At 36.7% G+C, this 13,739-nt stretch overlaps 1 protein-coding gene across 2 annotated transcripts in view; it reads left to right on the top strand.

Annotated features, from left to right (window-relative positions):
• FSD1L (fibronectin type III and SPRY domain containing 1 like) overlaps nucleotides 1-13,739 on the top strand; it is a 194,469-nt gene that overhangs the window by 73,617 nt on the left and 107,113 nt on the right. For both annotated transcript variants that reach the window (XM_053702617.1, XM_053702616.1), the window contains exons 2-3: nucleotides 2,713-2,808; nucleotides 3,854-3,985. In XM_053702617.1, the coding sequence (XP_053558592.1) occupies nucleotides 2,713-2,808; nucleotides 3,854-3,985 (228 nt within the window). The remainder of the gene's footprint in view (nucleotides 1-2,712; nucleotides 2,809-3,853; nucleotides 3,986-13,739) is intronic.

The following is a 13,739-nucleotide window of genomic DNA, read 5'->3' as shown; positions in this document are numbered from 1 at the left end:
CATGTGTGTAAGACGTTGGATCAGGTGGCTTATTTCTGTAAGGGGAAGCATCTGCTGCTCTGTGGGCTCTGTTCCACCTGTTGGAATTTGATCTCTCTACGTAGTGACTGTCTAAGAGAGCTGTGACAGGTCTTCCTATGGATCTATTGCACTTTTCTTTGTTCCAGGTCCCAGGGGGTTCTCCTTGGGAGTGCCTTATTATGGAGGAGTGGATTGGGCTGGCACCCGAGCGCTGTTGAAGTGGGTGAGCGCCCCCTTTTTCTTTCCATTCCCTGGGGGCTTGTGGTTGGGGTCTTTCTGTCCCCCCTGTCTATTAGACATGTCTGTCGCTTGGGCTGGTCCGGGGGTTGTAGCAGGATCTGAGATCTGTTGCTCTGCTAAATTTGTCCTTGGAGCATTCAAGGTACGGTGAGCCTCTTGAGGTTTCTCCTTTCTCCATGTTCAAGATTTGTGGAACGGACTGGTGGCTTTTGGATAGCCTTCAACGTTTTCTGCTGGTTAGTGGATACTTAGAAATCTGAAGGATACTATCTTCAGCTGCTTTCTGCTTGCCCTGCAAGTATTTAAGTTTCAGAGTCATTTTTTGATGACTGCAGCATGCAGTGTTTTTGCTTCAGGGGTTGTTCGTCAGACCTATCTGAGCTTGTTGCACGAGGTTTAGTTTCTTAATATTTCGGTATTCTGAGCTACCTTTTTGCGACTTGGGGACCTTCGTCTTCAGTTGCTTTTTAGAGTGTGGTTGCGCTGTGTTAGGAGAAGATCCTCGCTGTTTGAATCCCGGCCTTATCTCGTGGTTTCTGTTCTGGGGTTTGGGCGTTGCCTCCCCTTGTTTCTATGAGACTGGTGGGTCTCTGTTGGTCTGGAGTTCCTTATGCTAGCTGGACAGCTAGCTCAGCATACTAATGCACTGTGGCTACTCTGCACTGTAGCAAACCGAGGGTTGCAAGTTCGATCCATGGCGAGGTCTATTCAGCCTTTCCTCCTTTCGAGGTTGATAAAATGAGCAGCGCCTTGAGTTCTTTAAGGGGGATTAGCCACACTTTACAAGTACAATCATGTTTTCTCCATGCCTTTTCTTCTTTGTGTTAGAATACGGTAGTTTGTTCCCTTTCTTTAGTAAGGGGTGTGTTGTTTGGAGACCGACTGCTGGGTGACGGTGTCTCTTAGAGGTTGTTGACTCAGCCGAGTCTAGTTCCTGCGGTCTCTAGCAAGGCTGTGGACTATCTGCGGGTCAGTGTCCTTGGGCCTTTTCCTTTTCTTCAAAGTTGTTCTCGGCTTCGGACGAAGTGGGATTTTGTTGGGTAGGGGTTTTCAGGCCTGGTGCCCTTAGAATGGGCCGCCACTTGTACCCTCCTGTTTTTGCATTGTGTCCTCTATAGCTTGGGTATTGTTTTCCCAAAAGTAATGAATGCAGCTGTGGACTCTTTCCATTTATGAAGAAAAACATAAATTATGCTTACCTGATAATTTTTCTTTTTTTCAGATGGAAAGATTCCACAGCTCTCCACCTGTATTTTTTCTGTGGGGCATCTGTTTTTTATTCTTCTGGCACCTTTTCACCCTGATATTTCTTCTACTGTTCCTTGTTCCTCAGCAGAATGACTGGGGGATGAGGGAAATGGGAGGGGTATTTAAGCCTTTGGCTGGAGTGTATTTGCCTCCTCCTGGTGGCCAGATTCTGAATTCCCAAAAGTAATGAATGCAGCTCAGGTAAGCATAATTTATGTTTAAGTAACCATTTTTATTTTGTGTGAGTTAGTTGGTTTATTGTTTTAAGTGTGTAATAGGCCACTTTTTAGAAGATTTCAGTCTGATACCAAGAAGGGATTGTTAAATAAATGTTTTGGCACATTTTGTTAAGTTATGAATGTTGGGTGCATTTGTCTGTTCTCAATGTTCATCATGCAAAAAAAAAAAGTAGTATTTTCCCTTTTATCAAATGTAATATTATGATATTGAATTAGTCATTTTAATATCAAACACAGTATTTATTTATTGAATACAATGTGTGCGTGTGTGTATACATATATCAATATTTGAATATCGGTTGTCCTTTCAGATCTTTGGCAGTCAGTATTTATAGGTAAGGTTTAAATCATGACATTTGGTATTTGACTTAATACTGAGGAAATAATTTTTACATTGAAATTCCACTTCCTGATGCAGACACTGCATAAGTGCCACAACTTTAAAAAACAGGTTATATTGTTATACCTACAAAGAGAGAGAACTAAAAATACCTTTGATATATGCCCCCAACCCCTCAGAAACTTTACTAATTGGCTGATTTTTCATTTGAATTTACTCAGTGAGTAAAAGCTCTCCAGTTCCTATTCTATAGATCTGATGTGTGGTAGTTTTGCAAATTGTGCCAATCAACATTATAGGATAATATAGGAACTGAAAATAGTTTTCTCACTAGACAGTTAATTATCTAGATTGTAAGTTCCCACGGGAACAGGGCTCCCAATTCCTCCTGTATTTTTTTTGTTAAATTTTGTCTGGTGTCTCATATTGTACTGTCCTTTTATCTTTGTTACCTATGAACAGCGCTGCGGAATCTGTTGGCGCTTTATAAATAAAGAATAATAATAATAATATATGAGAGAGTTTAGTGGTCTAGAAGAAGCCTCACCTCACTATTTAAACCCCTTTAGGATTTTTTTTAATTTCTGATGAGTCATTTCTTTTTCTTATCTCTCTTGTTTTTAGGAGGCTTTGCAGAGGATCATCACAACGCTTGCCACCAAAAATGATGAGATCCAGAATTTTATTGACTTGCTAAATCACAGATTAAAAGGTGTTCAGGTATGTGTGGAGTGTTTTTATTATAAGTGTAGCCATTGTAATTGAGGTCTAAATTGAAAATAACAAAATAATTAAAAAAAGAAACTACACAAATTGGATGTTGAGCTACAATTTAAGCTAGTTTTAAAAATCAATTAATTGCTAGAGGTAGGAGTCACTAGCCTCCAACTAGTTTAATTTAAAGGGACATGAAACCCAAAGTTTTTCTTTAATGATTCTTATCTTATTCAGAAAGAGTATACATTTTTATGCAACTTTCCAATTTATTTCTATGATCTAATTTGCTTTATTCTCTTGGCATCCTTTGTTGAAATAATAGCTAGGTAGGCCCAGGAGCAGCAATGCATGACTGGGAGCTAGCTGTTGATTGGTGGCATATGTTTAACTCTTGTCATTGGCACACTCAATGTGATCAGACAGGTCCAAATAGGGCATTGATGCATCTTTAACAAAGGATACTAAGAGAACTGAGTACATTTGATTAAAAAAAGTAGTTAGGGCATTTTTTGCTCTATCTGAATCATGAAAGAGAAATTTTGGGTTTCATGTCCATTTAAAATCTGAGGGGGTCTGAAAACTGAATATCCTTATAGAACTAAAATGGCAAACAAGTGGTAACACCATGTTTATTGTCTACATGGTGCTGTAATCCTCGATTCTTTTAGTTGTTGTGGTGTTAAGTAACCATTTTTAAAGAAATCCTTGATACCCAGGTCTTGTGACATGCAGGTTGTGTTCAAACTGATATGACCATGTGTAGATTGATTGCACATACTCTGCATATGGCTATATGCACTCTGTATGAAAAATGTCATTTATAAAGAAAAAATAGGATCTAAAATTAATTCTTTATAAACGTTCCTTTAAGAAAGAATTTTGGCATGGATAGGGAATTCAATGGCAGTTATTAAACTTCCATTGTATGTGTTTAGGATACTTATTTTGATGATTGAGGGCCCTTTCTGAATTATAAACCAAAATAAACATACAAATCCTTGTTTGCTGGCATGGTCTACATATAAATGTGATGCATGTTCTTTTGCAGGTAAATTCCTCCAAAGTTCTTTCTGATTTAGATGAAGAGTTTGATGGTCTTTTTTCCTTGCTAGAAGAAATGAAAGAAAGCATGACAAGCAATATAAAGCAAGAACAAGCCCACAAAACACAGGAATTACAGGTGAGCACAAAAGAATCTTCTTTATCTTCTAAATCAGAGTCCAGCTCACTAGGGACAGTAAATGTAGACAAACATAATGTCAGTTTCTCATTATTTGAGATGACTTTTTTGTAAAATTATTAGACTCTTGTGACTAGAAAACATATAGAATATAATTTATTAATGAGAAACATCATAATTGTTATACTTTGTATTTTGTTTAATTATCTATTATTTGCTGTTTGCCAGCAGTCACAGTGTAAAATAAAATACATTCTATGTAGAATTGCTTGACATTGGATAGTTTACTTTGTTCACTTGCAGTGTTCTTTCGTTACTAATTTTGGTATTCCGAGAGAATGATTGATGAATAATTGCTGAGGAACTGGAGTATAATTTTCATCTTACTGAGATCTTTATTGAGTTAATAAAGGTCATGATTATTGACATCACACATGATATGACCTGAAATATCAATAACAGAATTGCTCACATTACACAACCAGTAATACACATACATAGTCTCATTGTGCAGGTATATACAATGTGAAACAAACTATTAAAAGAAAATACTTTATTCATTATATTTGCGGGGGGAAAAAAAGTTCTTTTAAATTAATATATTTAATATTATTACGCAATACAATTAAATGTAAATTATTTTTATGTGAATGTACCAATGCAAATTGAATTAAATCATCTTAAAGGGACATGATAGTTTTAAAAAATTATATTCTCTAACATCCAGGTGGAAAGATTAATTACTTAAAGTCTTGTTTGGGAGCCTTAGAGAATTGCTGGTATTTGTCTTTTATGTTTATGTGTGGAAGACCCTTTCAATTTATATCAGAGAGTCAACAACTCTAGCTCTCAAATTATATTAAATGAGAACTTGTGCTCAGTAAATGTTGTAGCCTTAAATTCACAGTGCAGTAATGTAGTATAGATGTTTCGTGGGTTTAAACTGGGCTGGACAAAACTTAAAAGGGACATGAAATCCATTTTTTTTTCTTTTATGATTTAAAAGAGCTTGCATTTTAAAACAACTTTTCAATTTACTTCTATTATCTAATTTATGTCATTCTCTTGATATCCTTTGTTGAAAAGCATATCTAAATAGGCTCACCAGCTGCTGATTGGTGGCTGCACATAGATGCCTTGTGTGATTGGATGACCAGTGTTCATTGACATTTCTTCAACAAAGAATACCTAAAGAATGAAGTAAATTGGAATGTTTAAAATGGTATTCTCTATCTGAATCATGAAAGAAAAAAATTGGGTTTCATGCCCTTTAAATTATACCTTTTTGAGTGTTTTTTTATTAATATATATTTTTTTCAATCAAAACTCAGGAATCATATTGTTAAAGTTCATATGCAGTTATTGGAAATTCTGAAATTTCCAGTAAATCTGCTGCTGTATTTTATATATATATATATATATATATATATATATATATATATATATATATATATATATATATATATATATATATATATATATATATATATATATATATATATATATATATATATATACTTTAATTCTGCCATATACCCTGAGTCCAGCAGGTCACTTAAAAGACCAACGGGTAGATTTACCAATTGCCAGGCGGACATGATGCACTGTAGCGAATCATGTCTGCCCGACATCGCTAAATGCCGACAGCATACGATGTCGGCATTTAACATTGCACAAGCATTTCTTGTGAAATGCTTGTGCAATGCCGCCCCCTGCACATTTACAGCCGCTAGCAGGGGGTGTCAATCATCCTGATCGGATCAGGATGATTGCAGTTCACCACCTAAAAGGTCAAGTCTTACGACCGCTGCTTCATACGTTTCCGGCGAGAAAGCAGCATCCGCTGCTTGTTAAATCTACCCCCAAGGATCTTCCATAAATGAAGATGAAGCCTGGTCACATCAGCTTGTATAAAGTGTTTTGTTTGAATACAAATTTTTGAAAAGCTCAAACCTGTACCCAATATGTTTTAAGTTAGCTCAGTCTCATTATCAAGCATGCGCTAGAATAGGTGGTTGAATTGTATGAAACAACTTTAAGGAACATGTATATATTCTGCTTTAGATATAAATATGGACAAAGCAGTATTTGATTTGTAGAGAATGGGATCTTCGTATAAGGAAATCACATTTATATAAAAGTATAGAATATAAATTAATTGTATGTGAAACTGGCTGACAAATGGTTTACGTTTATATAAATACACAAATGCATCTGTAGTAGATACTTACCAGAAAATAATTACCTAATAGTCATTTATTTGTATAGTAATTATTAACAGCTATATGAGATTATAGTATTGCTGATTTGCTCAGTGGCAGTTTTCACTCAGGACCATCAGTTTTCTGTGGCTCCATAGAAGTAGTTGAACTATCTGATTAACACCTTTGGTGAGGAGCACATACAGGTGAAACTCGAAAAATTAGAATATCGTGCAAATGTTCATTTATTTCACTAATGCAACTTAAAAGGTGAAACTAATATATGAGAGATACTCATTACATGCAAAGCAAGATAGTTCAAGCCGTGATTTGTCATAATTGTGATGATCATGGCTTACAGCTCATGAAAACCCCAAATTCACAATCTCAGAAAATTGCAAATTTCTAGGCTTAAAATGTCCCACTCTAATCAGCTAATTAAGCCATAACACATGCAAAGGGTTCCTGAGCCTTTAAATGGTCTCTCAGTCTGGTTGAGTAGGAATCGCAATCATGGGAAAGACTGCTGACCTGACAGTTGTGCAGAAAACCATCATTGACACCCTCCATAAGGAGGGAAAGCCTCAAAAGGTAATTGCAAAAGAAGTTGGATCTTCCCAAATTGATGTATCAAAGCACATTAATAGAAAGTTATGTGGAAGGGAAAAGTGTGGAAGAAAAAGGTGCACAAGCAGCAGGGGGATGACCGCAGCCTGGAGAGGATTGTCAGGGAAAGGCCATTCAAAAGTGTTGGGGACTTTCACAAGAGCCACCACACACAGACGGATCCTGGACATGGGCTTCAAATGTCGTATTCCTCTTGTCAAGCCACTCCTGAACAACAACCAACGTCAGAAGTGTCTTACCTGGGCTAAAGAAAAACAGACCTGGTCTGTTGCTCAGGGGTCCAAAGTCCTCTTTTCTGATGAGAGCAAATTTTGCATCTCATTTGGAAACCAAGGACCCAGAGTATGAAGGAAGAATGGAGAGGCGCACACTGCAAGATGCTTGAAGTCCAGTGCAAAGTTTCTACAGTCTGTGTTGATTTGGGGAGCCATGTCATCTGCTGGTGTTGGTCCACTGTGCTTCATTAAGTCCAGGATCAACACAGCCGTCTACCAGGAGATTTTGGAGCACTTAATGCTTCCTTCCACAGACGAGCTCTATGGGGATGCTGACTTCATTTTCCAGCAGGACTTGGCACCTGCCCACACTGCCAAAAGCACCAAAACTTGGTTCAGTGACCGTGGGATTACTGTGCTTGATTGGCCTGCAAACTCGCCTGACCTGAACCCCATAGAAAATCTATGGGGCATTGCCAAGAGAAAGATGAGAGACATGAGACCGAACAATGCAGAAGAGCTGAAGGCCGCTATTGAAGCATCCTGGTTTTCCATAACACCTCAGCAGTGCCACAGCTTCCATGCCATGCCGCATTGAGGCAGTAATTGCTGCAAAAGGGGCCCAAACCAAGTACTGAGTACATACAGTATGCATGCTTATACTTTTCAGAGGTCCTATATTGTTCTACAGGTATGTACAATCCTTGTTTTATTGATTGCATGTAATATTCTAATTTACTGAGATTGTGGATTTGGGGTTTTCATGAGCTGTAAGCCATAATCATCACAATTATGACAAATTACGGCTTGAACTATCTTGATTTGCATGTAATGAGTCTATCTCATATATTAGTTTCATCTTTTAAGTTGCATTAGTGAAATAAATGAACTTTTGCACGATATTCTAATTTTTCGGGTTTCACCTATAGATTTCAATGGGCATTAGTGATACAATTATTTGTTCTAACAAATTATGACCTGTAATTTGCCCTTTATTGGCAACATTTAAAGAAACAGTACTGTTTTAGTAACAACATTTATTATTAGTTTACTTTAGATTAAAGAAAACATAAAAAGAAACAGATTCTGTAAAAAAAAAAAAAAAAAAAAAGAAGCAAACCATTTGTTTTCTTGCATAATGAGCACTTAGAAATAGCCTGTGCTCAGGAAACAAGAAAGCAGACATTGCAAAACTTTACGTTTAGGTCACATGATTTTTGCAGCAGATGCCCTATATTGATCATGGGCAATAAACTGATTGGAGCTATTTTATGCTGTCTCCTAGCAATGCTTCAAAAGAAACACTATACCTTTTGCCTTCCTGTTGAGGCCTCCTCTGCCTTGAGGGGCTGGGATAGGAAGTAAAGGAAACTGCAGAAATGAAGATACAAAAAGGATTTAAAGGTAGAATCCTTTTAAATCTATGAATAATACATATTGCAATGATTTCTATTAAGTATAAGCCACTGCTTAGTGCTTTTTTGTTACTACAATGAAACAGACTGTTTAACATCCCTTTAAATTTGAATTTCAATAAAATAACTGCAAAAACTGAACCTAAATAAACAAAAAACTAAACAATGAATGAATATTAAGTAACTAATCTAGTTTAAAGGTATTATTGAATTTTACTTAAGGAAGCAGAGTGAAAGCGTAAGTGTGGTCAGAATTTTTTTTTTCTCTTTTCAAACGTATATTTTATGAGACACTTGTTTTTCTTTTATATTTTACAATTTGTCTCACACTCTCATAGAACGTTATCAGTGCTGATGGGTAGATGGCCATACACCTCTTCTACATGCTTACTATTACAAGGATCCACCCACCCCTTTACCATTTTTTGGGGACCCCTCTGCCTGTGACCTTGAAAATGGTTCCAACTTACCCATATACCAGAGAGGGTTATCCATGTTTTACCAGTGGATTTATGAACTGCGACTGGCAATCAATTCAGTTTGCAGGCTACCGTCGCTCTGTCTATCTACTGTACCCTGTGCTTATCCAGATGGTTCAGCTTCAGCATACACCTTAGATCTTTCATAGGACCATATTCAGTACAAGTAGGTATATAGTCATCTGGTCTTCAGTTGCTACTTTAACCCCACCTGGAAGTATTTAAGAAATGTGTTTTGACTCCTGATGAATGCTGCATATTCACTGCTGCAAGAGTTTAGCCACCTCATGACCATTGCTTTGTCTAAAGTTTGCTATCAGGTCACCTCCATTCACTTGAAGTTCCTGTTAGGGGAATACAGTCAGGTAAATTATAGACTAAACGGTTAACTTTTTGCCAGTTACCATTACTCACTGAGCATGATTATCCATGAACAGGCAAGATACTTCAGGGTCCACCTTTCCTGATTCGGTCTGTACCCAGTGCTGATCCAGGATAATCCAGTCCTGTTCTAGAACATACCTTGAAAATAATGTTTAAGTTCCTTAAAGGGGTGTGAAACCCCAACATTTTCTTTGATGATTGAGGTACAGAATGTAATTTTAAATAACTTTTCAGTTTTCTTTTATTATCTAATTTGCTTCATTCTCTTGCATAATTAGTTAGGCTCGGGTTCAGCAATGTACTACTGGGAGCTAGCTTGTGATTGGTGACTGCACATATATGCCTCTTGTGATTGTCTCAACATGTGTGCTCATCTTGCTCCCAGAAATGCATTGCTGCACCTTTTGACAAATAATATCAAGAGATAGAAGCACATTTAATAATAGAAGTCAATTGAAAAGTTATTTACAATGGTATGCTCTATCTAAATCATGATATAAACATTATGGGCTTTATGTCCCTTTTAATTTTCACAAAAATGGTATAGGTCAGTCTATATATCTCCATATCCCCATTAAGGGCAACATGTTACTATGCTTACAATGTGACCTTATTCTTTCCATGCTGTGTGTATAGGTGTGCGTGTTTGTCTATAGGTGTGTGTGTGTTTGTCTATAGGTGTGTGTTTGTCTATAGGTGTGTGTTTGTCTATAGGTGTGTGTGTTTGTCTATAGGTGTGTGTGTTTGTCTATAGGTGTGTGTGTTTGTATGTATGTGTGTGTGTTTGTGTTTGTATGTATGTGTGTGTGTGTTTGTATGTATGTGTGTGTTTGTATGTACGTGTGTGTGTGTGTTTGTATGTACGTGTGTTTGTCTATAGGTGTGTGTTTGTATGTACTTGTGTTTGTCTATAGGTGTGTGTGTGTATGTACTTGTGTTTGTCTATAGGTGTGTGTGTGTGTTTTGTATGTACGTGTGTTTGTCTATAGGTGTGTGTTTGTCTATAGGTGTGTGTCTGTTTGTCTATAGGTGTGTGTTTGTATGTACGTGTGTTTGTCTATAGGTGTGTGTGTGTGTTTGTATGTGTGTTTGTCTATAGGTGTGTGTGTGTTTGTATGTGTGTTTGTCTATAGGTGTGTGTGTGTGTGTGTTTGTATGTACGTACGTACGTACGTACGTATGTTTGTCTATAGGGGTGTGTGTGTGTTTGTATGTACGTGTGTTTGTCTATAGGTGTGTGTGTGTTTGTATGTACGTGTGTTATAGGTGTGTGTGTGTTTGTATGTACGTGTGTTTGTCTACATATTTTTTTTTTGTATTGCTTTTTTCAACCCCTGAAAATGGGCACAGCTTTGTTTACCAAACCTTCAAAATTTATTTGGGAGGAAAGCACAGAGTTTAAATGTCATGTTTTTTTCCATGTTTTTTACGAATACCTTATTTGGAATTCACTTATTTTGACTTTGAATTTACTATTTTTTTTGTAAAGATATATGTAAATTAAAATGTCCTTTACCAGACTAATGTGGTCTGAAACCATCTGATAAGATCTGAGATCTCTGTATGGATTGCAATGACTTGGTATATGAAAATGGGCTAAAGGAACGGTAAAGCCAAAATTAATTAATGAATCAGATATTGCATGCAATTTTAAACAACGTTACAATTTACTTCTATTACAAAATTTGCTTTGTTTTTGTTTATCTTTTTATCTTTTGCTGAAAGCCTACCTAGGTAGGCTCAGGGGCAGCAATACACAACTGGTAACTAGCTGGTGATTCGTGGCTGCACATGCCTTCTGATAATGGCTCACTCTATGTTTTCAGCTATCTCCTAGTAGAGGATTGCTTCTCCCTAACAAAGGATACCAAGAGAAAAAAGAGTGGATAATAGACATAAATTAGTAAATTGTAAAATTGTATTCCCCTGTCATTTGCAGTTTAAAATATAAAGACTGTACTAGCTGTAGCCTGAATAATTATTTAAATTAATTACTTTTTTTAAAAGAATTGTGGCAACCCCCCCCCCCCCACCCCCCCAAAAAAAAAAACACGTCCCGAGCACTCCAGTTTAGTATCCCATACTGTACCTGGAAACTTGTTGTCAGGCTGGGATCTTCTACAATAATACCTAAAAGTATTAAAGTCCTTGTTAAAGAAACATCCATTTTCTCCTATATAATTTATTATAAATATTGGCCCCATTTATCAATAGATGTGCTATCAAGGGTCCCAGACAGGGAACTTGTCTGCCTATATTTTCAGCAAAGGGGCAACTGACGAGCTGTGTCCACTGCCAGCATTTGTTATGGCACAAGCAATGTTTGTGCAGTCCCACCCCCTTCCCTCATGAGACCTGTCAGTCACCCTGGACCAGCGCTTTTGGGGTGAATTAATTCTGCCACCTCTGAGGTGGTGGATAGACTAAGAAGTAGTTGCTTTTCTTGTAGTAAGCAACCTCACATGTGTGCGTCTGCACCTCAAGGTCTCCAAAACATCCAACGCTGCTTGATAAATGGAACTCCACGTCTTCCTCTTTAGTCTTTTGTAGTTTCGGTATTCTCGTTTTATTTTCCACCAAGGAAGTTGGAGTACTGGTGTTTTTGGCATAGAGCTATTTCTTTCCACCCTTTTGGCTTATAGACTTTAGTTTTATGGGGATACACAGTGTTCTCCTTAGGAACTTTTTAATGGGCACACCACCCGGCTGCTTTTACGGACTACTCAGCTAAAATTCAAGCCAATACTAAGCTAAAATTAGCTAATATTAAAAATATTCAATAGTATTCCACCCATATATCATTAAATATGTTAAATGATATTAAACTATGCATTTATTTTGTGCTTTGGATAGCAGAACATTTTATAATATTAGAAATTATTACCCTGCCCCCACCCAACTACTTCATACTGCCACCAGATGGCAACATTTTCTGTGGAGGACACGGATACATTATTTGCTGCAATAAGGGATTTCAAAATCTTGTCTATACAGGGCCTATACAGACATTACAGTTTACAGTAATGTCAACATGAAACATTCATGATTCGGATAGAGCATGCAATTTTAAACACTTTTCTAATTTACTTCTGTTATCAAATTTGCTTTGTTCCATTGTTATCTTGTATTGAAAAGTAAAACTAGGTAGGCTCATAAGCGCTCAGGAGTGTGCACGTGTCTTTAGTACTCTATGGCAACAGTGTTTTGTAACATTGTATAACAAAGCTACAAATAATGTTACAAAACACTGCTGCCATAGAGTACTAAATACACATGCACACTCCTGAGCTCTTATGAGCCTACCTAGTTTTATCTTTCAATACAAGATAACAATGGAACAAAGCAAATTTGATAACAGAAGTAAATTGGAAAATTATTTAAAATTGCATGCTCTATCCGAATCAGGAAAGTTTAATTTAGACTTTACTGTCCCTTTAATCCTCATTTATTAAAGTGAATGTAAATTTTGATGCTAAAGTGCCCGCTTTTTAAAAATTTGATTAAAAACAGAGGCACTTTAATTCATCAAAATTTACATTTCATTTGTGTTGTGAAAAAATACTTACCTTTTAATCTTGACAGCAGATTCAGCTTCCTCCGCCTGTCGCAAAGCCTCTACCTGGGTCTAAAATCAGGAATCCGGCTTCCTCCAATCAGTGTCCCGGGGGGGAGGCCGTGATTGGAGGATGACCGATCCATCATTTCTGACGTCAGAAATGGCTTGCAACGACCAGGGGAAGCTGGAGCGGCTGTCAAGTTTAAAAGGTAAGTATTTTTTCACGAGTGAAACGTAAATTTTAATGAATTAAAGTGCCCCTGTTTTTAATAAAAATTTTAAAAAACGGACACTTTAGCATCAAAATTTACATTCACTTTAAATTTGTATGCATAAATTATATTTTAATGCTGATAGTTTACTTAAAACCTCAATTCCCTTTTCGCCTTTGTTACTTTTGATAAGTGTTATGAAAATAGAGATAATAGTGCAATATGTAAAAACATGTATCTGCTAATAACCCCTCAAGCTCCTGAAAACAACACAAAATCATTGTCTGCTTCATTAATCTCCCAATTTTATAATCCAAAAATCAAATGTGCATGATTAATAAAACAAAATGGTGATTTGTTGGATTTAGTGATTGAATCACAGGTTGATGCGCATGTGTGTTGACTGATCCCTTTTAATAGTGTTTACTGCTGATAGGCGACGTGTGCAGTAACCTGTTGTGTTAAAAGCCACAGAAGCAAGTGTATGTGTGTTTAAGGGATTTATGGGCAGATAGTCAAATACCAAAGGTAACAATAGGTTGAAATAATATGATTTAATACATAAGATAAAAAAGTTGGTACATTTAAAATTAACAACAATTAGTCATGGATCCATGTTACACTTTAAAATATATATTGAAACACTAGGAACAATTTAAAAATGC

The sequence above is a fragment of the Bombina bombina genome, chromosome 2 (assembly GCF_027579735.1).
Source record: "Bombina bombina isolate aBomBom1 chromosome 2, aBomBom1.pri, whole genome shotgun sequence".
NCBI lineage: Eukaryota > Metazoa > Chordata > Amphibia > Anura > Bombinatoridae > Bombina > Bombina bombina.
Note: the sequence above shows the minus strand (reverse complement) of the source record. Positions and strands in the feature narration are given on the sequence as shown.